General features: G+C 35.8%; 1 protein-coding gene across 1 annotated transcript in view; it reads left to right on the top strand.

Moving 5' to 3' along the window:
• The window catches only part of SOX6 (SRY (sex determining region Y)-box 6), a gene marked incomplete at its 3' end in the record, with an annotated part of 172104 nt that overhangs the window by 37819 nt on the left and 109358 nt on the right, over nt 1–24927 (top strand). The window contains exon 3 of the mRNA XM_009709434.1: nt 20295–20384. Within this exon, the coding sequence (XP_009707736.1) occupies nt 20295–20384 (90 nt within the window). The remainder of the gene's footprint in view (nt 1–20294; nt 20385–24927) is intronic.

Here is a 24927-nt window from a genome sequence, read left to right on the forward strand (position 1 = left end):
CCGCTCTCTTATAACCACTCTGAAATCAGAACTGTGTTCAATTTGAAGTGAGTAGTCACATGGAGCTTGGTGAACTTTGCAGACTTTGCTGCTGATTATTATTACCTGCACTTACTGAGGACAGGACTCATGGGCTCAAGAGATCCCTGCTTGATGGGCTCCTGACATATGGGGTGGCTACTGACAATTCTGGCAGCTCCTTAGTAGCTTTTGCTGTGTCTATAACTTCCAAGATAGGAGGTATGGCATAGGCTTTGTGAGTTGTGGCAGAAGGACCTGCGAAAGGGCTGTCTGAGGTATGATGAGAAAGGGTTAAGGTCCCCAAAAGAAGCAGCTGACTTCCCCCAGGGAGGCTCTGAATTCTAAAAACATATTCGCAGCCGGTGGCTTCTGTATTGCTTTGTCTGAAAGGTATTATATAACAGCCTTTTTTTCTGATGGAAGTGATATTTAGCTCGTAGTGTCTTGACTCGGTAGTTGTGTATACTGTGAACATACTTTCCAGTGACCCAAATGATCAGTTGTGGTTACTGACTTTGGATGCCTAACTTGAAACATACTGGGACTGATTTTTGAGATATGTTCAGCACTTATAAATTCAACTTCCAGAACAACTGGGCCCACCAGCTTTGAAAAAGAGATGTAATTTGATTCAAGCACAGTACCTAAATCTTCTGGCCGTTTTTTAAACACTGCAATTGTGTATGTATCTGTATCTAGCTATAAGCACACAGATGTATAAATAAGCATTCAATGTACATGAAATATATGGGTTCTATGTATTATTCCAATTCATCTGGACAGTAAAACCCAGCTTTCATTAAACAACATTTTTCCTCTTTCAAATGGCAGTTATGAAATGGCAGACTAGTCATTCTTTCAAAGACCCGGACCTCAGTTATTGAGATGCTCAGAAGCATCTGTTGATTTTGCTATGCCTCTATTATGCCAGGCTGAAGGTACTGTTGATAAAGCCTTCTGAACAACCTTCTATTTTAACAGGGATCAAATTCTCTTTATTAGCATGAAAAAAGAGAAATACTTATCATTAGAACTGGATAAAAGCTTCTCCGGTTCTTACTAAATGTTTCTGGAATCACAGTGGTCAATAAACTCTTCCTTTTTTCTGGTATTTGGAGGTGCTATCTTGTCTGCTAACAGCAAATCTGATAAATAAAAATCTGTATGTATTTCAGTGAAAATTACACTTTATTCTGCCTATATTTATGCAGGCAAGATTTTTTTTTTTCCTTTTTATTTCGTTTTAAAGAATGGAATGGTTGAGAGCTCTTTTACCATTTTTTTTTCAAAGGGATAATGCTGAGAGTTTCATTAACAGAAAAGCTTCCATCTCAGTGGAATACAGACACCCAAACTATTGTTTAGCTATCTAACTCCCAATTACACAAATGGCAATTAGGCACTTAAATCATATTTAGATATCTGAATAACTTCAGGGATTTGAGCTAATAGATCTTTATGTCTAACACATTTCTTACGTGGAAAGGAGAATGAAGGAGGGGAGTAGGAAAGCAATAGTACGATGTCTGATGAATTGATTCCTAGGTGATTTGCCTGGCTGACTCTACTCAGCATTTGTAAACATCTCAATGAGATGTTTAGGAAATTAACTTCTGTCCTACTTATCAAATGTTGAAATTTCAGAGATCCACCTGACATATTTGATTTTTACAAAAGAGAAGTTAAAAGGAGAGCAAATTCTTTCATGAAGGCCAGAGTCTTATTTGGTGTGACTAAGAAGAGATTTTAAATATAGTTTCTTTTTGCACTTTATTTCACCGTATGGCTCAAAACAATATGATTTTTAGATGACATCTGTGGGCAAATCTGACCTCTGCTGAGTAAACCCCATTGAAGTTTGTCTGAATAACTGTTTGAAGAAATGACCAGGTCCAGACTCTACTTGGTTTGTTTTTTCATCTGTAGATTGCACAAAAGCTAAGAGGAGGCTGGGTGAGCAAGATCTCTTGGCCACTTTTGGGTAATGATAATAACTCAAATGAAATTCTGAGCCCTACTTGGAATAATTAATTATTACAATTTCCAGGCATGAGTATTTGGGGCAGTGCTTTTCTGTCACATGTAATCATTTAATACTCATTATGAAATTATGGTCAGGATGAGCTTAATAACTTTGCATTGTTATGTTTTCAATTCAGTTATCTCTATTACATGATGTTATTTTTCAAGTCCATTTTTTTAAAATTGTGGTTTGCCAAATTTTCCTGTTTATGAACTATTCAGAGATAATTGAAATTGCCTGTTTCTCACATGTATCCTATTCATGCCATCTGCTACCTGAAATTTAGTTTGGATACTTGCCATGCAGTTGTAAAGTGTTTTCAGTTTTATTTATTTCTCGTTGACCATATGTTGTATTTATATTTGTGTGTATTTAGTATCATATATATATAATATATATAAAAAAGAAAGCATTCATTTGTCTTGATTTACCCACTTTACAGCAGATATTATTACCTCATGATGTCTCAAGCCTAAAATTAATTTCATGCAGATATAGTGAAATTTGCTCTTCATTCATCCCAAAAATTAAGAGTTAGTGAATATGACGTAGTTCTGAAAAACATTAACATTGTCAAGTAAACTTTGAAAATATGTAAAAGCTAAGATAGTGTAATTGAAAAAAAGATATTATTGTGCTTAAAGCTTTTTGTATTACCATTTTGCAAAAGAATTAAATTCTTCAGTAGTTGTATGAGATAAAAAGATCATCTTTCTATCTGAGAAACTGAGCCACAAAAGGATTGAGGGATTGATTCCCCCTCCTCTGGTGTTTTGAAAACTAGCATGTTTTGCAGGAGTGTGATGATAAACTCTGATATTCCTGAATTCCAGCTTCATCTAATGGGGGGGGGGGGGGGCGGTGACACACCAGCTAGACTAGTCTGTGTGACCATCCAGGAGTAAGCTGAGCAGTTTCTGCAGCTTCTTCATGCTTGTATGGTGGTTTTACATTACTTGGAGTCTTTTTTTGAGATGATCTGAGAATTGTTTGATTTTCCTTAACACTAGTTTGAACAACACCACTGTGTGAGTATAGGTGTGCAGCACAGCTGAGAGTTGATTTGTTACGATATTTATCTTCCTTTGTGCAGTGAGATGGTATAATTTACTCGTGGCTGTATCACTCAGGAGTAATGCTTTCTCTATTCGCTCTTGGAAATAAATTTTGTAGCAGGTCAGCCACCGTATATCTTTCAAATTTTTTCAGGATTGTATTTTTCTATATGTCTGTGTATATAATATGCATTCTGCCTGTATCAAGGGCTGATAAAAATGCCCAAAAGCAGTGTGGAGTGCCCAAAGCCTTTAGCAGCCCAAGCATTGTGGTTGGATGTTCATGCTGACTCTCTGCTCCTGCTCCTTTAAAATTCCTGGGGGCAAATCACTGGAAGGGGGCCAGAGAGGAGTCATGGCTCCACCTCTGTATCTAGGCATGTATAAAGATCTGGCTGGTTAGAGGGGAGCATTAGGCTCTGTCCTCAGCCTCACCTGCTGAAGCAAAGCGGCTCTGAAGGTCTTGCTGCATGCACGTGGCTGCATTGCTGCCTCCAAGGGCAATGGCATGTGTTTCATTCAATGTTTCTCAACATTGAACTGTCATACTTTTCCAGAGAGAGAATGCAAACTAGTTAATGGAAGTAGGGAGGCATTATTATTCTACTTCATTCTCCAAAGTATTCGTGGCTCTCGTGTGCATACACTCTGCAAATAAGCTCCTGAAGCACTATGTAAAGCAGTATTTAATTCCTTGAAAGCTGTTTAATTCTCCGTGAAAGTCCTTAACATCATTTCTGAGAAGAGAATCTTGTCTGCTTTGGACTCATTGGCCCAAGCCCTCAGGGTCACTAAACCCAGGCTGCCCCCGAGATGCTACTTGTGGAGCCTGTCTGAGCAGAATGCGTCTTTCAAGAGGTACAGGAGAAAAGAGGAAAAGAAGAAGAGTATGTGTTAACGTAAAGACTAGATGAATCTAGGTAAAGGAGAAGGGAAACAAGAAGGCAAAAAAGGGAACAGAAACATCAGGAAAAATTTCTCCTTCTTCCTTAATCAACTCTAGAGTGCAGGAAGGGAGTGTTTGCAGAAAGAGCACAATGCTTTATCCCTGCAGCCTGTTTCACCATTGGAGACCACTTTTTTTTTTTTTTATGCACAAACCCCATCTTACCTGTTTCATGCACAAAGAACCCAGTTCCCTAAAACCTACGTTTTACATGTGGGGATTAGAATTATTTCATATTTGCTCTCTGGCATTTAGCCTGTGATCACCAGACAAGTGTGGCATTTTTAGGGTAAGTGCTATTATTTTTCCAGGCTCAGGGTTTACAGTTGTCATTCGATTTGGAAAATGTGGACTGGATGAATGGTCTTGTTCCTTTTGTAGGGGATTACAATAATACACGGAAGCTTGTAAGTGCTTCTGACAGATGTGCTGGCGCCCTGCCACTGCATGAAGGGTGCGGTTCTGACTGACAACTTGCAATTATATGATGATGAATGGTTCTGATGTGTGTTCAAGAGAAAACCACTTTCTAGAAAGTGAAAGTTGTGCATACGGTTCCTATAAAGTAAGTCTTAAGAAAGGCCCTAACTTCTATTTTTTGTTGGGATAACCAATTTGGATCCCCTTTTCTGTCAAACTTTTTCTGGTTTTGATAAATAAGGGCCAAACCAAAGTTTATATGAGGAAAATTCTCTTTGGCCCATTTTGGCTTAAGAAATGCTTTATCTGCATTTTTAGTCAAACTGACATCATCACTGTAGAGATATACAAATGCATACACACAGAGAAATACTTAAATATATACACATGACTGTGCAGTAGCCAACAAGTTCATCAAAGAAAATCCATTGAGCAAAAACCCACTTTTCTGTCAGGGGTATAATCCACCCATCAGTAGGCCTGTGTAGCTCATGTTAGTGTTAATGGGAGTTTCAGCCACACACCAAAGACCAAATGTACCCACAGATGACTTATAAATGATCTCTTTCTTTGCTAGATTCAATCCAGATTTTTATTATACAGTACTGTCGGAATCACAGCCTCTGAGCAACAAGACATAAAGAAGGTCCAGTATAAGAGAGCACCTGGCACCTTGGCCCTGGCGAGTTGCTACAGAATATGGTTGATGTTGGCTGACTCGGTATTGTTTTCCAACGTATGGACTGCATCTGGTAGCTGATATGAATTGTCTAATTTGGGGGAGCTGTTACAGATAACTTTGCCTGTTAGAGCTGTGATACCGTGAATTGAAACTAGAACACCCGCAAAAACAAGAGAAATTGAGATTTCAGATTAGGATGTGCCATCTAAGCAAGGAACAGGATGTTGTAAAAGTAATGTTTAAAAAAAACCCTAAATTTTGTTTGATTTGAACAAAGATAAGAACATGTGTATCTGACCATGCAGATAACGTAGCTTTTTGGATGCAAAATCAGTGGTTTACAGGTGGGTTTTCTGTGGTTTTCTCTTTGGCCAAACTCTACTGACCTTTTCTGTGGACTGCTGGTCCTTGTTGTCTCTGGTATAATGGGATTGAAACTGCTTCAAAGGAAAAAGGTATTTTTGCTTAAAAGTACTGTCTTAAGCATAGATGGAACATGCTCACGGTATTCAAATTTTTAATCTAGTCTTTGCAAAAATTACCATTGTTAGAGAGGAATTGTTAAGCAGTCTGATCTAACGTGGTGATTCCTGCGTGACTTTGCAGTAAAATTATCATGGTTTTCCTATACATGTGTTGGCAATATTTGTTCTTATTCTCTGATCAACTATTTAATACAGTATAAGGTTGCACTTTGAGGGCCTGCATCTCTGTCATTATCCATATTTTGAAATTATTTCACTAGTGCAAAAAGAGTAAAAAAATGCAATCAAAATGAATGGGCAAATTTTATACTTATTTTGTAAATAACTGCAAAAAGTAACGGACTGTGGTGATTTGAATTCTTTAACCTATGTTCGAAGACTAATTGTCTGTAGTCTTAGGAGCTGAGTAGGTTCGGTTAATAGTTTCCAGAAGAAGGGAGATGTTATTGTCTTTATATCAAAGTTCACATTTACATCACTGTTTATAAGATAATAAACTTGTTAGGGAGTTACATTTTGCTGAAGAAGGAAATACTTTATTTCCTGTCAGCTGAAAAGCTTTTGGACAATTCCTGAAGATATCTGGATGTGGGATAGCTCACTGAAAAGAATTGTTGTTCTGAAATGCAAGATCTCGTCACAATTCTTCTTACTTGTCTAAAATTGGAAACTTTCTGAACTTGAGAAACTTGAGCTATCTCAGTGTAGAATTACAAATATTCCATGTGACTTCAGTGTTTATGGAGTATACCAGCAGCTCTGGGACTGGCGGTGACCACTTTACCTTGGGAAAAGCTATGCCTGTGCGTACTGCCTTCCTCCCTTCGCACAGGCAAAGGTACGGTGTTCATTGACTGCTGGCTTAGACTGAGCACTAGCAGTTGTTCCAGTTGAGACAGCAAGTTATGTGACATGTATGGCTTTGAAAGGAAAAAGGAACAAAAATGAACTAATTTTTCCCATGGAGCTTAGGCCACTGAGTTCTGAAGGGTCTCAGGGTAATTAAGATGATTCCTTACAATTTTTTCCAAGGGCCTCTGTCAGGAAGTATGTTAGGTACTGTACATATAGCAGTAGTAAAGGCAAACAACAGTCTTTATCCCAGAGAGCTCTCGGTCAAATCTTATTATAAGAGAGAACAGGTGAAAATATGGTTGGTGGGGAAAAGTGGGCACTGCTGACAATGATGTTAGCATATTTGACACAAGGAGCAACAGTCACAGTGTACCACCTGCTCAGCTGTACATAAGGTAGTGTAAACTATACCTTACCCATAAATAAGTGTTTAAAAAAAGCTTAAGGAACCAGAGATGTGTAACTTTCGATGAGACACTGCCTTCGTGGTGCTCATGATTATATTAATAGTCTGAGTGCAAATGCGGGAGGAGGGTTTAGGCAGGCTTGCAGCCCAGAGATTAAAGAAAAGATTAGTTGGCAAAAAAGATTGTATGGTTGTCTAAATACAATGAGTTTTGTGGGGAATGTCAAGGTAAAAACCCCAGTAAGATAATTCTCATGTGGAGTAAAGACAATAAAAACGCAGCCAAGGGATAAGAGATTAATCTCAACTTTAATGTATGTAAAGACAAATTAGATGGGCCAAACCGTGAGCATGTGGAGAACCTGGCAGCAGCCCAAACTTTTCCCTTTGGCTTGATAGTAACAGGCCTTTGCGTTGCATGATCAAACCATTGTGCCCACACTACTTTTTCTGTATGAAGTCTGGGCATATGAAGGATCTAGCCTTAGAAATCATGCGGTGGCCTTGCTAAAGATGCTTGTAAAAGATAGAAAGTATAGCTTACAATTAAGAAATATATGGATCCTGTTGTGAATTTTGTTATTCCTACAGTACAAGTGCATGAAGTGTGTTAGACTGTGATCTATTGAATGCAATAGGAATAAAATCTTCACCTGTTACTCATGCACTGAATTTGGTAATATATTTAAACGAATAAGGCAATATCATAATTTTCCAATATACTATGTCATTTAGCATTTGAACAAAGGTGTTTCCTACCTGTCCTGTTCTTTGGAATGAATACTTCTAAGATCAGAACTTGTACTTGAGTGGTCTTTTGTGTAGGGGTTGTTCTGATAATATGAAATTTTCTATTGGCACTACATATGAGAAAAATCCTTCTAAACACCTGAGTCTCTGTAAAATTCTTTTGCTTTTGTGTAAAGAGTAGATCATAAAAGAGCATTAATCTACAGTTTCAAAGTAGCTGTGTAGAATTTCGTGCATGCTTAAATTTTCTGGGAGTTATGCAGCTAAAATTCAGCTCATTAATTTAAAATGTTATAACTATAGAGTCTGGATTAAATCAACAAAAGCAAGAAGACTAAATGTTTAAGACAGGAATAGTGTAAATTATCTTTGTTACCTGCAATATAACTTTTAGTGAAGGTTGTGGCATAATTCTCTAGAGCTCCATTCCCTATTTCTTGCTTGTAGTGAGGAGAATTCTGGGAAATAAAGGTTGTTTATTAGCAGAATAGGAAATAAAGAATAGCTCAAAACAGGTAGCATGAGCTTATTTCCCTTCTCTCTCTAGCTATGAAGATTTAATTGTACTGAATATGTATTCACCTCTTTGGGTAGCAGATTTTCGGGATTAGAACTCCCCAAATATAATTGAATCTCCTTTCAGATGTTTCCAAATGACCCCCATTTTCTTCGCTCTGATATTTATCGTATTACTATGCTACATGCTTTGGGAAGATGTGTATGATGATGAATTTGTGCGCCAGCTTTGGGGGCAAAAATTATTTTCTGCCAAGAAACACACGGTCAAGTAGAGCACATCACTGTGACATCATTTGCTCTAAGCAGACAGGGAAACCTATACAGGTCTGTCAGCCTGTACATCTGGGATGGCAAGATTTGCTTTGTCGGGAGAGCAAAAGGGGGCTGTGTCTGTTTTGCTGCACTAGGACAGGGTGCAACATGCACTCTTCTGTTATCGTTAGTGCTTTTAGTTGGTGTAGCCCAGTGCGGAGAAACCAAAGTCCATTTCTTGTTCACGCTGTCTTTAATTTGGCATGATCAGTACCCTTCAAATTGCCACTGTTTCCAAATCTGGCTACTAAATCTAATTTATAAAAGTCTGAGCTGTATGTAAGCACAGGTTTAAAACTGTTTTAATTTTGCAGAATGTCTGCATAACTGGTGGAAGCTTTCTTCAGTTACTCAACAGTAAAATGAAACCAATTTTTGTTTCCATGTAGATAAGTATAATTTTTCTTACATGATTAAACAATATTTTTCCTCAGAAAGAGTCCTGATTCATCCAGTTCACTAACTGGATTCATGCATTATCCTCTGTGAATGTGAAACTATCCAGTAGCTTGTTATATCCTTAGTGTCTATTAATTACTTATTATTCAAGCTGTGCTCTGAAGACATGTATATTACACAATTGGCTGGGGTTTTTCAGCATATTCTGGAAATGTGCTACAAACAAATTATCTTCTCAAAGTCTTTGTAAAGAGGAAAAAAGGCTCATCCATATACCAACTTCACAGGTGTGGGACTACGAGTGTGATTTTAAAAACATCATTGATTTATTGGTGGTTCAGCTTGACGTGTTTAGGTCCTGATTCTATTCCAGGGGACCTAACTTTGTGCAGCAGTTTATATATAGGTATATATATTATAGCCTCGATCTTTACGTTGACACAGCACAGCTGTGAATGTTCTGCAAATCCTCAAATAAAACCTCAAGTTTTTTAAATTGAACTCCCATAAAACGAAACTGCGAGCTGTCATTTCTCCTTTTGCAATTCCCTCCCTCATTCATCTAACTTCTTTGCGCTTTTGCAATGAAACGCGGCCAATGATCGTATGGACAACAGCCTCATTTGCTCTGCAGTTCCAGTTTATGCTTTTGTCTGGGGTTGTCCCATGTGCCAGATGTAGCAATAATCCTGGTCAAAAATTGTGTACATTTTTTCTTTTCTTTTTTTTTTTTTTTAAATTTAAAGAATGTATCATAATGCTTATTCACACAGAGGCTGAATTAGGATTTCCTGGACAACTTTAATTCTAGCATTTGCATATCTTTCCAGTACTTGAGTTTACAGACTTAATAATGTTCTTTTACAAGAAAAAAATTGATAGCTAATTTTCATCTCTATGTATATAGGGACATGAAAATGTTAAGATATTGTTTTTGAAGATATTAGTGCATTCTTTTCTTATATCTTTTCACAGATCTGTAACAAACCAGCTATTATTCCTGAAATATATGTCAATGGCAAGTAGATTAGTGCTTGTGAGATCTGTTAACCTTTTAAAGCTCTGTTTGTTGGAATTAACTCAGGAAAGCCTTTCTCTTTCTATAGAAAATGATAGTTCTTTTAAGTCAAAATTTTATTAGTAAAAAGGGGGCTATAGAACTGATTTTTGTCAGTGTATTTTAGTGTCCTGGAGAAGACTGCATCATGTGCCATAGAGACCTTCAGAAATGGTAAACAGAGAGGAGATTCTTGCTATTGTTTTCATTCCTTTGCATCCTTGTTGAAAGTAATTTCAAATCAAGAGCATATTATTTTGCTTTCTTTGTATTATACTTTTACATACAAAAACGCTTAAGGATTTCTCATGAAAAATTCTTTTTGTTATACAATTGTTATAATTTCAGAATATTTTATGTAAGAGCTGAGTTAAGATTTTTATACACAATATTAAGAAGCCTTCAAATCATCAAACAGATGTTTATTACTGCATTATTAGGGTAATGAGTAGAACATGATTTGGGTGAACAAAATAGAGGTCTTTTGAATCATCCATGTTTTGTTCATAAATCACCTGGTGTCACAAATTTTCCAAGGAACATTAATCAGTTTAATAGAAACTGATTTTTCTTGCTTTTCAGGAAGTCCCCTCACTCCTACTCCAACAACTCCCCGAAACTAACCTGGTGTGAAGGAGGTTATGCACAGTTGTATTTTTGTATTACCTTTTGTTTAAGATGTTTTTATTCCTCAAAACTTTGACTAATGTTTTCATAGATATTTTACAGAATTTCTACTTTGTTAAAAGATATAATACTTAATTGTTATTGCACTTGATAGGAGAAGACGCAATGACAGAAAGGTCTATTTGTGCTACCAGATGATTTCGTGAGTTGAGATGGGATCCTCTTCTTGCTTCAGCTTGGTATAAGAATCTGGGAGAGCTGTGCATCATTAAGAGAAAAGAAAATCTGTCCCCATGTCTTTAGTAAGATGAGTCCAATGGCTGGGTTTAGTGCATAGCTGAACACAGGCTGACATGCAGTCTGCGTCTTCTTGAGCTACTAGGGAAACTCATTTGTAAAAGAAAGACACTACATGTCCAGAGGCCATATGAAACATGATTTGTTCCAGAGCAGTTTAACAAAGAAAGATTTAAAGATTAAATTCTCAATAGTTGGTTTGAGTAATAATGAGAAGAATGTCACTTCAACTTGGAAGTATTTGAAAAGAGTGGATACCAAAGATGAAAGTGAATTGTTTGGGGTTATAAAAAGACTATAACAAGGAATGGAAGTATGAGATTAAGAGAAAGAATAATCAGGCCAAATATTGGGAGAAATTTCAAATCCATGTAAGACTAAGTAGGCTTTGATAGAGCTATGCTGATGAGTTCTAGCTAAGATATTGGCTCAGTTTGTTCTTTTCCACGCTGAGGAAAAAAACTTGGTCTTCTAGAGCTGGTCAATACAGAAAGATGTGGAGGACGTGGAGGCAAAGAAATATAATGAACATTTTGAGATCTACTTCCATTAGCATAACTTTCTGCTCTCACAAAATAACAAATACTACAAATCCTATTGATTTCGTTACTTTGCTAATACATACATAGTAAGAGACAGGAAACTAACTATATCATTCTCCTTTATTATGTCAGTTTATGTAATCTTTTGGCCAGGGATTGCAAGCAATTTGTGCCCCCCTTTTCCTGACTATCCCTGATTGCTGTTGTGTAAAGCCTGAGACTCTCTCTTGCCAATATTATATGTTCACTTGGGAAGTAAATAGAGGTGCACATACTTAGGGAATAGGCGATTACATATAATATACAGTGTACTATCATTGTAATGCAAATAAGGTATGATGTGTACTTCAATGAATACAGCCAATCTAACAGTAAAATACAAATTATAATGGAAGGGAAACTTTAGGTGGAAGAATGAAATGTACACGTAATTTTGACAGACTTAAAAGATATTTCTCTTCTACATTCTCTTCTCTTCAAGCGATTACAGTGACATTTGAGAAGACTTCTTTTGACATACATAGTGTATCGTCTAGTGCAGTGTTCATGAAATTAACATTTTCCTGAAGTAATCATATACAATTAAGTGACCAAATAGTTCTGAGGCAATACAACTGTATTTCACAGGAACTAAATATATTTCTTCACAGTGATCCTGCATGTTTTAGTTGAGCAGTCATTAGCATGTTTATAATGGTTCTAATTTAGCACAACATTTTCTGAATTTTATCCTTGAGTCATTTACAAATTGTTCATATTGAGTAAACAAAGGAAACAGATTGCATTTTATACTTAGTAATTTAACTGAAAGAAGAGGGGAGGGTTAATTGTCTGAAAGTTTTGCTCTGTTTGGGGAAGTGATTCTAGTCTTGCATTGCTTGGCACACAATGCCTTTTTCCCTCTGTTCTGGGGGGAAAAAAAAAAAAAGAATGGAGGAGTGAGTAAAATGAAAAATTAGGAGCAGGACAAGATTTGCCACTCCCAAAGGGGAGTGTGGAGCAGAATTGGAGCTGGCACGAGATTATCTAAAACAGTTGGTGCATTCCTTAATGATCAACTGCTTGAGAAGTCCAGCTCTCTCTCACGGAGCATCTGTGTTGATGTTTATATCAGTGCCCTGCTGTATGGGAAAAGCATGCTTTCTCTTGTTGCTTTTCTAAAAATAGTGTGGCGTATAGCATTGTATGAGTTATTTTAAGAGAACAAAAACATTTGCAAGGTTAAAGGTTCTGCTTTTTAATAAATAAATAAAAATAAAGGTCAGAACTGTATCTTGGGTTATTCTTTCCATGAAATTCAAAGTCCTTTTTATCTAGAGTTTTGCACTAAGCAGAATTCATTCTGCTCAGTGCAAATGCTCTTTGCACTAGAGAATTCCTGTTGAAACAAGCCATTTTAGAGGGAATTGGTACAAGCGTCAGACTCTCTACAGTTTTTCCTACTAGCCACATCATAGAAAGCAGGTCTGGAAATCACCCCCAGTTAAATTCCAGTGTTTCTGTTTAGAATGTCTGTTGTTTCATGCAAGATCTAAACCATTCAAGTAGTGCAAATGAATTCAGAGGAAAACCAGAACATTTTAATGCCTAATTATTTTTAGTGAGCTTGGAGAGTTTAATTAAAAGTTAAGAGAGCTCTCCAAGCTCTTACAGTTCTAATTTTATCATATTGTGGAAATCTTGTCACCGTGAAAAAATGTACAGCAGTTGGCAGATTTACTTGGTTCCCCATCCTAAACAAAACCGTAATGTTAGGTAGTCAGATCTCAGTCGTGTTTCTATTATTGCTCTTGCAAGAAAACATCGGTTTGGACTTGATGATCTTTGAGGTCTCTTCCAACCATAATGATTCTATGATTCTATGATCTACTGTGAGCTGACTGCCTTTTGCATATAATTGTATTTAGGAAGGCTTCTTTGCCCTTTCTTTGTTTTTCTTTTTTGCTTTTTTCCTTTTTTTGGTTGTGCAGCACTGCTTACAGGTTGCACCGAGAATCAGAACTGAGTTCTAATTCATGATCAGAAATGTGCTAGGTGTTCAACAAAACCTTTGTGAGATACACAGGCTGTGCCAGATATGGCACGGCCTCCATAGCCAAGGCAGACAAAGAGGTGGAAAGAAATGAGTCAGTATGAGAGGAAGGAGTAAGTGACTGGCCAGGATTACTTGGTTCTTTAACAGCAGGAGCAAGATATAGAATTTAGGAATGTGTTGGTTTGTTTTTTTTTTTTTTTTCTTTTTTTTGGTAATTTGCAGTAAATGTAGCAAAAGGAATTAGCAGGTTTCCCTGTTCTAAATGTCATGTTGCTCATTTTTGTGTTGTGATTGTGTTTTTGTTTTTCAAGAACTTGGCTTTTGAAAGCTTGTTAAATCAAGAAAATATTGAAAAGTTGGCCAAAGAAATCAGTTCACTGGCTAACAACGTGTCTGAAATGCCTTCTATTTTAATTTTCTGTTGGACTACCACAATTAATTACTGTATGAGAACAGTATGGAAATTGAGAAAGATGAGATGAGATTCCCCTGACCTGCCTCTCCACTGACAGCAAGATTGAAGCCAAGCTGCTTGTGAGCAAGAGACAGTGGCAGTACATTGCGACTATGGATGTTAAGCCTTCAGGCTGATTTTTGATTAGTTTTGTATTGTTCCTGTCTCCTCTTCTTTTATTTAAAGTTTATTGAAACAGAAAAGGATAATTTGTGTTTGAAAGAAGGAAAAAAGTAACTATGGCAACAAAGAATCTATTTTAGTAACATTACACAAACTTTACATCCTTGGATTAAAAAAGAATAGATAGTACCATCTGGCAGTTAAGTTTCTGATAGTCATGGTTAAATTATATTTTTATTTTTCAAATCATGAATGTAAATGTAAAGTCCTTAATTTAATTTTGAATTGTTAGAAGATTATAAAATTGTGTTTTTTCAAAGTGAATTAAATTAACCTTTTGCCTTTCCCTTTGATACCGAAATGTTAGAGTTTGCATATAATTTTAAAATGCATAATATGAAGTTTGAAAATTAGGAAATATTTTTATGATATTGATCTATGCTAGGTGGTTCTTTTACCTCAAGGAAATCTGATGGGAAGTGAACTCACAAAAGGCATGTAAGCAAGCTGTTGCCATGCACTCAGAGGGATAAGTTAATCAAAGGTCCCAACACAGGAATATTAAAACTCATCACTGCATTTTAAAAAATATACTAAATTTTCTGAATAATTCAGAGTTTTTCATGAATGGATCTAATAATAGCACCAATGGACCCAGCATTTTAGTTTAATTGTGAGTAACAAACATTGACTAGGGTAAATCAAAGTTATGCTTGACTTAGATATTCAGGAATATTTGTAGAGTACTGATTTTATTTAGATTTTTCTGCCCTGAACAGGATTTCGTATTCTGTGAAGAATACTGAAACAAACCCTCCTCTTTCTGGTCCATGATGGGTTGTGTTGTTGTTATTTTTATTATTATTTCAGATTTCAGGTCCTTAGCTTCACCCACTTGAAAAAAGCACATTTGCACTCGAGACGTAGGGTGAGATGTGCAAAGGTACAACAGGGAGCAGGGCAACCAAATGGTAGCCACTGTAATGTTTGTTTGCAGCTGCTTTGGTTTTGGGGGAAAAAAGCAGCTCTCCTCCTGTAGTAGGAATCCAGTGTGGTAGGCCTTGTCTTGTGAGCACACAAATGTCTGTCACAAGGAGCTCATAATCTCATTTAACGTTCTTTGAAAGAAAAAAACCAAACCCACACAACACTTTTTCTCTAACAAATGTTTCATCGATACTGACAGGGTGATTCCACTTGCGCTGTTTTTCTCATGCTATAGACTTGAATGAGGCATTTGAACTGATCTGAGAAAGGCTGATCCAAAGGACACTTTCTCCTGTGGAGCTGAAGGCATATAAATGTAATGAGAGTAGCTTAGAGAATATAGAACATTAGAGATGGAGAAACTTGCATATTGTTATGTACTCCCAAAGCTTGCAAAAACACGCTCTTTTTGTGTTTAGCAATATCTATTAAATTGTAATGGTGTATAACTATAGACTATAGTCCCAAAATAGAGACAAAGATGCCACTAATTCTGTAGCATTGTTGTTCTAAAATGCAGAAAAGTTTATCCTTCTCCTACTGAGGATCTAATAATGTTTTAGAACAGTTTCTTTGGCAGTATGCCTGATTTCTCTTCCAATTCCTCTACCTTGTCTTTCCCAATACTGAGATGTAACAGTTCAGATGCATGTAGAAATATGTCACCTATACCTCTATAACTTTGAATTATATTTCTGTATTGTTTATGAACTTGCTATGCATTTGCAATCATTATTAATAAATCAATGTGCTTTTGTCTTCTGTCACAAAGTAATGTAGGTATTCAAAAAGAATTGTATGCAAAACAAGTCATGTTTTAGAACTCATATCATTAATAATTATCAATTTGCAGTATTGTTACAACATGTTTTGAGGGAAGCTTATTATAAAAGAAATAACAAGGCGCACTGCACAGTAGCAAGAATAAGACAGTTCAGTTGATCACTGGTATAGATGTTATAAATATGCCAGTCTGTACTATAGTGTTTTATTAAGTCTCAAAAAGTCAAAGCTGATTTGAAATAATAATGTCTGACAGTCAGTGCTTTGAAGTTTTGCTGCTGCACTCTCACATTTAGGCTTCCTTTTATGTATGACTTTACCATAAAAAACAAAAACACACACACGGCATGAATGCTTTTTTTTTTTTTTTTGTATCTGTATTTCAAAGAAAGTAATAGGATCTACTTCAGTGAATTAAAAGGAAAAAAAATAAAAGGAACAACCCCCCAGAATCGATGAGGATAGGTGCAGGCCACTGTAAGGTCATACAGTATTCATGTAAGCTGCAGCTGGGGTTGGTAACTTGTTGAAGACTGTAAAAGTGAAATTTAAAAAAAAGAAGGAAAAAAGGGAAGAATAAGGAAGAGACAAGAGGCAAAAGCTATCCTTGATAGGAACAAGATGACTTTCATTCAGTTGGAAGAACTTGAGAGCTTGGCTGTGATAGCTAACACACTCATTCTTCATCACTGGTCGTGCAACAAAGAGCTGGATTCCATCCATTCCATGACTGATTGATTACCCAGTGGACAAATGTTAATTCTTTTCATCGATGCTTTGTCGTTGTGGAGAGATCCTTTTCATCTAACACCTAGGCTTTTTTTCTCTCTGCTTTTTTTTTTTTTTTCTGCTTATTTATCTCTTAACATCCTCTTCTCATTCACCTTTGCAAAACTGTCCTGTCTAATAAGATTCTCACAGTACTTTAAACTCCTTTAGTTTAAAATTAATATTGCTGAAAAAGTATGTTATAAACCGTGATATTAGATAATACTCAAAGATTTAATTTAGTCATCTCAGTCTAATAATACTTAACCTGTTTGCCATCCTTGAAAGAAAATTTTTCCTAGTTCACAAAAGAAGGGTATAAAGAATGAGAAACTGTGTGTTGTTAATATAATAAATTGCTCCAGTGCAACTTCACGAGTTTGATCTTACATGTGTCAGTACAAAATATGCTACTTTACGGCATAAGCCCAACTGTGGTTTATAAAGTCAGTGAGAAGAGCTAAAAATGTATAAATGCTAATTTCTTTCTTTGCTTCTTTTATAATTATCTTTAACAAGAATACCCCTGAATTTTGAAAATGTCGGGATCCACAAGGTTTTGGAATGGTGCTGAAGCAGAGCTTCAGTGCAGGGAGAGTGATGCAGTGCAGATGTGAATTTGGGCTTCTTCAATGTTCAGTGCTGGATTCCGAGTCGATGTTTTGTTTCTATAATGAATCAAATCAGAAAATGAATCAATATGGATGAAGACATTTTACCAATGTCAGAAGATATCTTTGTAGATTTTATATGTATGTAAAAATTAATTTTCCGTACAGAAAGAAGAAAAAATCCCTTTCTGATTCACAAGCCTTTTCAAAATGTGTGTTTGTGAATACAGAATACAGAACTTGAAGGGAGACATGCTTTTCAAGTATAAGCCTTTACATTTAGTTTCGTGTCTGATGTGGAGGACCTCCAGAGACCTTTAACACATATAATTATTTTAAATTCTAAAAATTATGCAGATTAAACCTGTTAATTGAAAATTTACAGGAATTTCAAAAGAGCTATTTTTACAATCTTACAAAAAAAGTTTATTAAAAGACTCACTGTGTGTTTTTGTAATCTTCCCAATAACAAAATACAGTAGCTATAAATTGTGTGGTCAGATCTATAACACAGAGTTGAATGAGATAGGGATGTTTAAAGAAATGTTTCTTAAGGAATTTTTCAGTCATTTATAGAGATAAAAATTGTAACTATCAATGTCATTATATCGAAAAGAAGGCACACAGATAGACCTATTTTCCATTCCAGTTCTTTCCAAGTCTGTCTTTAGAAATATGTTTTTTGCCCTTACGTAGTATAAGAACACTACAGATAAATATGGGTGTTCTTAAGAACAGTGAGAGAAGAAATAAAGCAAGTGCTTTTGAGGAAAGTATTTTATCAACTCCTGTGATATACTAATTGTTTCTTTTTTTAAAATTTAAATGTTTTTCCTGCTTTGTGTGAATTGAGGAAAATATATTAGTTAGAAAGCAGTAGAATACATAACTTATAGCAAACATCAAAATAAAACTCTAAAGCTCTTTTTTTTTCAGGGATGAGGGGCCTGAAATTTTGGCAGGGGAGAAACATAGAAACATCTTTTTAAACTAATGATGATATCACAAAAAAGGACAAATTATAATGTTCTATTGATAATTGATGGTTATTTCTTGATTCTTCTATTATCAGGCCAGAACTCATAAAAGTAATAAGTGCCTGTTATTGTTAAAAGTAAATTGTTATTATATAACAAGTATTTTAACACTGCCTATTGCAACTTACAGCTCCTTAATTTTGTCTCTTTCACAGAAAGATATAATTAGTAAATAAATTAGCTTTTCTACTGAAATATTACTTCAAAAACATTTACGAGCTGTGTTGTCTTTCCACGGAGGCTTGCACGGTGAAAATGTGTTGCAATTAAAACCTGATCTTTGATCTTTTGGTAGTTACAGTTTGGTTTTCTTTCAACTGGTTTTGTTTGGTTTATTTTGTTTGTTTTGTTTTACTTTGTTTCTTTGTTTGTTTGTTTCAAATGAGTGGCACTAATATGAATTTTTAGCCTGAAACTACTTGCACCCTGAAATATGATTGGCCATATGACCTTTTTCTTCCTTAAACTTCTCCTTAAATCTTTAACTTCTCCTTTTGTGACCTCTTGGAATGTTTCTCCTCCCTCTGAGTATTTTTGGAATACTCTGAGGTGGAACAAACTGTTACCCATTGTATTGATGTGATCTGTGTTGCCATTTTTAATCTGGGCTTTTTGATTTCATTTTCATTTGTGCGAGTGCTTCTGATGGGACTGCTGACATGAGAATTTGAGCCACGATTTGGCCTTAATCTGCCAGTAATTTACCAGAAGATGTTAGGCTGAATTCTGCCTTCTTATACACCCCAGTGTTAATTCATAAGTGACTGGAGTGTGAGCAGTGCAAATGTTGTCAAAATTTAGATCATTATTAGTTATTTAGAAAGCATTGTGTAAATTGATCTCCTCCTAACACAAACGGCACCTTGCTATGAGAGTTTCTAATGAGCTAAGGTGTATGGCTCTTCCCAGTGTATGCACTATGACACAACAGGCTCAGCACCACCCAGAGTGATATGTGGTCTCATAAGGAAGGCTCTTTGCAAAGATTCATTTTAGGAATAGAATTGTGTTTAAATAATATTTTTGATGTCTTGCTAAACTGAGCCTCAGGGTTTCCAAGGAGTTTAGCATAGCCATTGTTGATGAGTCTGTCTACCAATGAAAGTAAATGCACAATGTTTAATGGAGATTCTATTATTACTAACTGGGAAAGCAAAATAAGTGTTCAATTTTGTATAAAGTTTTCTTGATAATTGTTTATAAACCTGAATTTTGATTCTTAAAGTCATAAAACTCTGTATCACAACATCAACCATAAGAATTCACATCTTAAAAAGTCACCTTTTGGAAGTTATCAGGAAGGTTGTGTATAATTCAGACTTCAGCCAATTAGTTTAATTTAGGAACTGAAAAAAACTTTAGATTTTATTGAAGTCTGTTATGCTCAATATCAAATTTTCTAGTGGAATTGGGGTCTGATCATAGGAAACTTACAAGGCCAGTCTTCTACTTTCTCCTAAGCATAATGACTTCAGTGACAGTTTTGCCTACAGAAGGCCTCCCAGTTTGGGGCAAAGATTTGAAATATATTCTGAACTTCAAATTATGAAAGCCTGTCTTCTAATCATTGCACGTTGTTTATAGTGTACTGAAAAAATTTCTGATACTTTGAACATCCAATACGTAGAGTGCTTTTATGAATTCCATGGAGACATTATATGAATAACTTTTGCATTGACATGGGTATAAAAATGGGTTTTAGATGTCACTGTGTGCCAAATTTCCAAAAAAAGCTTCCAAATCTTCATGTATAATTTCGAGTGTACAATCATTCTCAAATGAAAAATACAGAATTTGTATATACATTGGCAATCTATGCATGTAAATTGGCAGTTAGCATGCATAAATCCTGAACGAAGTTTTTCTTTCAATTAGACCCTTGTTAAATCCATAGTAACTCCATTAACCTCGGTGGAATTACTTTGGATTTGAAATGCAGTTAAATAAGAACTCTGGCTACAAATTCCTTCCCCTTTGAAACTATGGTTCAACTAGAACAAGGAGAATGGTTTTAAAATTAAGGTGGCACCTGTTTTCTTAACGTGTAAGAATATATTTAATAATTATTTTTTTTCTTTTTTTTTTTTTTAAAAAAAATAGATTCGTCCTGCATGGAAAAGCTGCTTTCTAAAGACTGGAAGGAGAAGATGGAAAAATTAAACACAAGTGATCTCCTTGGAGAAATCAAAGGTATCTCACTAGATCAAATGTTAAATGTTTGCATATATTTTTAAAGGGGGACTGAGGATTTTTTAAAGTTCAGAAAAAATAATAGAAATAACAATCATAACTAGAGAGTGCTTTCCTCTTTCCAGTTAATTCACTCTGGTTTTTAATGTTTGTCTTTGAGATGATGAATGTGTCTGCAAATAAATATATTAGAGAATGTCACAATCAGTTATAGATAGTATCAAGGATGTTATCACAAACACCAGGTTAGTTACATTAGTTCATTGATGTTAGCTATATATCTCTGTGACCAGAGTAAGAGGAAGAAACATCTTGAAGACATGGAGATACTAGTGCTTGGTACTGTTTCTTCCTAGTTGCATAAACTATATGTAGAAACTGCATTCAGATTATAAAAGGGGGTAATTGTGTGATTACCATTCTAAATCTTTGATTCAAAATTGGGGAAAAAAAGAATACTTGTTTATATTCATGCTATTTCTACAGAGAAAGAGCAGCTCTGGATGAAATTTGGCACCTACTGAAATCAGTGCAAGTTTTGTTGCATATATAGACAGTACTTTCCAGTATTTCCAAGATTTGTTGAACCATCAATCTAGTAAAAATGGAATTCTCTTGACAATCAAGAACTGTGTAGAAAACTTCAAGTGTTTTTCTCCACCCACATGGATTTTCTTAGTGAGAAGAAATTCAGTGTTATTGATTAAGCAACAAATTGAAAAGGTGGGGTTTTGTGCTGTGAGAAGGGATCATAAGGCAAGTTTGAGGAGTACACAAGGTACCTAAGATTTATTTCTCTTCGTTGACATAATTGAATTGCAAGAACAAATACGTAGAAACAAAGCATCATGTGCATCGTATTTATAAACCTTTGCTAATGTAAAAAAAGAAAACCAAAATCCACTACTTGATGAAAATTGATGCTTAGGGTTTTACATTTCCACCAGGGAAACTTTAAATAGTTCAATTTTTTCATTACACAAAGAGATGAAAGATTGGCCCTTTTTAATCAGTAAGTTATAATTGGTTCCTTCAGCTGATTCAGGACCAGAATCTGTTGGATTCTCCTGTTGGATTTTTTTGGTAGAGTTATGACAATGTGTATATATTAGGCAGGTAAGAAATCCTATAGTAATGTCTGTGGCAGAAATATAGTATGCAGTTTTACACGAACATGTTAAAATTGACTGTAATAAAAGCCAACAAAATTATATCTTGAAATCACGTTCTATTTAAATCTGTATTGTCTCATAATAGTGTGGAAAACACTGAATGTTAGTTTGTCCATTAATTGCACAATATAGCTACTTAGTCTTTAAATGGAAACTACTTGAATGCTATTAGTGAATCAAAGTTAAAAGAGGTGGGATCTCTAACAATGCAGAATAATGTTTATTATTTTATATGGGACAACAACCTTTTTCATGAGCTTTCATTTATTAAAAAAAAGTTTGCTTTTCTGGATTTATGTTATTCCTTCTGTTGTCTCGGTATATATATTCACTGCAGAGTGAATGGGTAGAGTTCTTGCATCTAACCCTTTTCTCACTACCTGCAGAGCATTCTCACTCAGATTTGGAATAATTTTCAACTCATTCAGCTACCTTTTCTGGGGGTATAGCCTATTAGCTGCATAAAAAGGATCACCTGATTAGACTCACTAGATTTATGTGTTGACAGTCATTCAGTTAGTTTCCACAACTTACTTCCTGTGTCTTATCCCTAGAAACCTATCCTTAAGTGGTCTTAATGTCTGCAGCATTCCTCTCTGCTACTAGTTGACTTCCAGCAAGATGCAATATTGAATCTTTACTACCACAACTGCATTTAAATTTTTTCATGAACAGGCAAAAATGCAAAGAAGCATACACAAACAAGGAAGATAAATGATGGTTGCTGTGATGTCGTGCTTTACACTTACAGTATTCAAACTTCTTGACAAAGACATTGATGTTATTTTATAAAAGAAGAAAACAAGGTGCAGAGTTACGTAGCAGGAGTAGTGGCAGGTCTGAAGCAGGACTCCTTTCCTTTGGGCTCTTAAGCCAGTGGCCTATCTGCTGTCTCCAGGCTGGTGAGCTCCTAGCTGACAAAATCGCTGTCAACCTAATAGCCTGATGTTAACTCATATTAGCAATTGTGCGCCTTAAGTCATCTCAGAAAGGAAAAAACCCAAACCCAACAATCTAGCCCATGGTAGCATGAAAACCAGATTATGAGAAGGTAATAAAGCAAAGTAGGGGAACCAGAGAGAATTTTTAATCTACCAAAGAAGTATACTTTAAAAAAAAAATCTTTTCAGTGTTCGAGGTGGTAGATTTCCAAGTCATGAAGTTCATTTTCTTAGTGCTGAATGAATTTCCAGTTACGTAACTGGCAGGGCATGCTAAGGTCTGAAAGAACTACTTTTGAAAATGTGTCATCATTGGGAGGTCAAATATCTTTTTCCTTAATTTCCATTTGATTCTAAATCAGTTTATTTAACGGGCTGACATTTTTGGCTTTTGTGCAGACTTTCTGCTCATATTACTGAGAGCCTAATTTAAAGACATGAAGCGATGCAGTAAAAATAAATAAATGAGGTCATTAGGGAAAAAACCCTTGATTATAAGAAAGTGAGGTGTGGTCCTGTGAGGAACTGCTCTTTGCACTGACTGTTACTGGGAGTTGTTTATTTTAGAGGGAAGGCGTTGTTCTCGCTAAGGATAACCTGAGCATATACTCTTCCTCTGTGTCTGCACAACTACAGCCCTCCTCCCTTCAGTGAAAAACTATCATCTTGGTTGTGGGAAGGCAGTTCACTACAAATCAGTGCCAGAAAAAAGGATGAAAGCAGAAAAAAACATACCACTAACACAAACTGTTTCTACTCATGTTTCGGAAGCACGTAGACAAGAAGAAAAGATAAATGGCTGAGAGAAACAAATAAAAAATGGTATTTTCTTGCTTTACCGTCTATATTTAGAACACAATAGTGTTAATCAAGATATAATCATAAACTGTATCTATTAATTCAAACAATAGAAGCCAATACAAAAGTAACAAACAGTGAATCATTTACTTTTTCTCTAAGTGGAATTGTTCCTGTTCACAATTACTCTTGCATAGTGTGCTTCATTTGTAAAACTGCTTTTTCTGAGTTCCTTTATTAGGATTTCAGTTATTGATAATGGTCCAGATTCTTCCTTGAATTCCAGCCAAACAAGCCATTGACTTGAGAGAGGTTGCATGAAACTCAGAGGAGCATTTGGCAGAATGTTTTGTAGCCAAATTCCAGTGGTTAAATAAGTCTGTTCATTTGATATGTTTATAAATGAAATACATAGGTCTGATTTTCAAAGGTCTGTGAAGCAGTTGAGCTGAGTTAAATGACCTGCTCACCTGGAAAAAAACCCCGCAGTTGCTGATGCAAATCATTTGATTGTATGCTATTTTCCACTGTGTGCATGCAAATACTTTTATTTAAGATATACAGGCAATTTGTTAGGCTTATGTCCGGCTTTTGCAGTGTCATTTTTTTGTATAAAAATTAGGATCAGGAAATACTTTTCATTCTAATTTTTGTTATCATGGATTTGAATAAACAGAGTGATACAGGACTCTCCTAAATTTCCAGATATTTGGGTGCACAGAGTTCTGTCCTCGCCCTCCCTCGCTGCACGTATTTCTGTTGCTTAGTTATCTAGTTTTTCTTCAGCAGCCACAGCTAGGCAGAGTAGCATCATTTATCACTATACAGAGTCTGTTTTAAGTTTTCTGTTTCTGTTCCAAATATAAATCTCTGGAATAGCGTAGTCTTGCATGCATCAGGCAGTTGTCCTACTGAAATAGCCCGCAATGGTCTTTCTCAGCATGCAGGGTCTTTGAAGATCAAATAGGAAAGGTCAGTCTTTAAGTAACTTAAGCAATCCTGTTATCGTGAAAGGGTCGGAACTGGTCTAGCAGTCTTACACAGGAGTGACTCCTGGGTCACCGGCTACTGTGGTGCAGGTTGGTTCTCTGGCTTCCATTGATGGTGTTTACAACTTGAACTGTCTATATTTATAGGCATTGTGACTTGAATGTCACATGCTGTCTTTGTACAGTCTACTCTATTTTGGGAAGGGTAGTGACTGATGTCCATAGCTTTATCCAATACAGAAGGCTGTTTGCATTATGTTTCAAGTACTTATGCTTTCCCCTTTGATAGTTGCTACTTTATTAAAAAGAGCTTAAACCTCCTATTTCATGTGATGTGTACACATTTAATGGCCTCACAATATTTGGATAGGTGGGAGGCAGCGTTCCTGTTTCCTAAGAAATGTTGAATTTAGTAAAACGAAGCAACTTCACCCACTTGGTAGTCTCCTTGTAAGATACACTATAAACAATATTGAAAATGATACTTGTCCCTGGTATTAGAACACAGGAGAGATGGAAAGAGGTGTTTTCTAGGACCATTTTTGTGTGTGTACTTTAATGACTGGAAGACAACAGTGAGGCACAACTGTTTGAATCTAGTAATTTAACACTATCCATTTCTGGAATAGTCTTGGACAGAGTT

Source organism: Cariama cristata, unplaced genomic scaffold, assembly GCF_000690535.1.
Source record: "Cariama cristata isolate BGI_N322 unplaced genomic scaffold, ASM69053v1 scaffold8221, whole genome shotgun sequence".
NCBI lineage: Eukaryota > Metazoa > Chordata > Aves > Cariamiformes > Cariamidae > Cariama > Cariama cristata.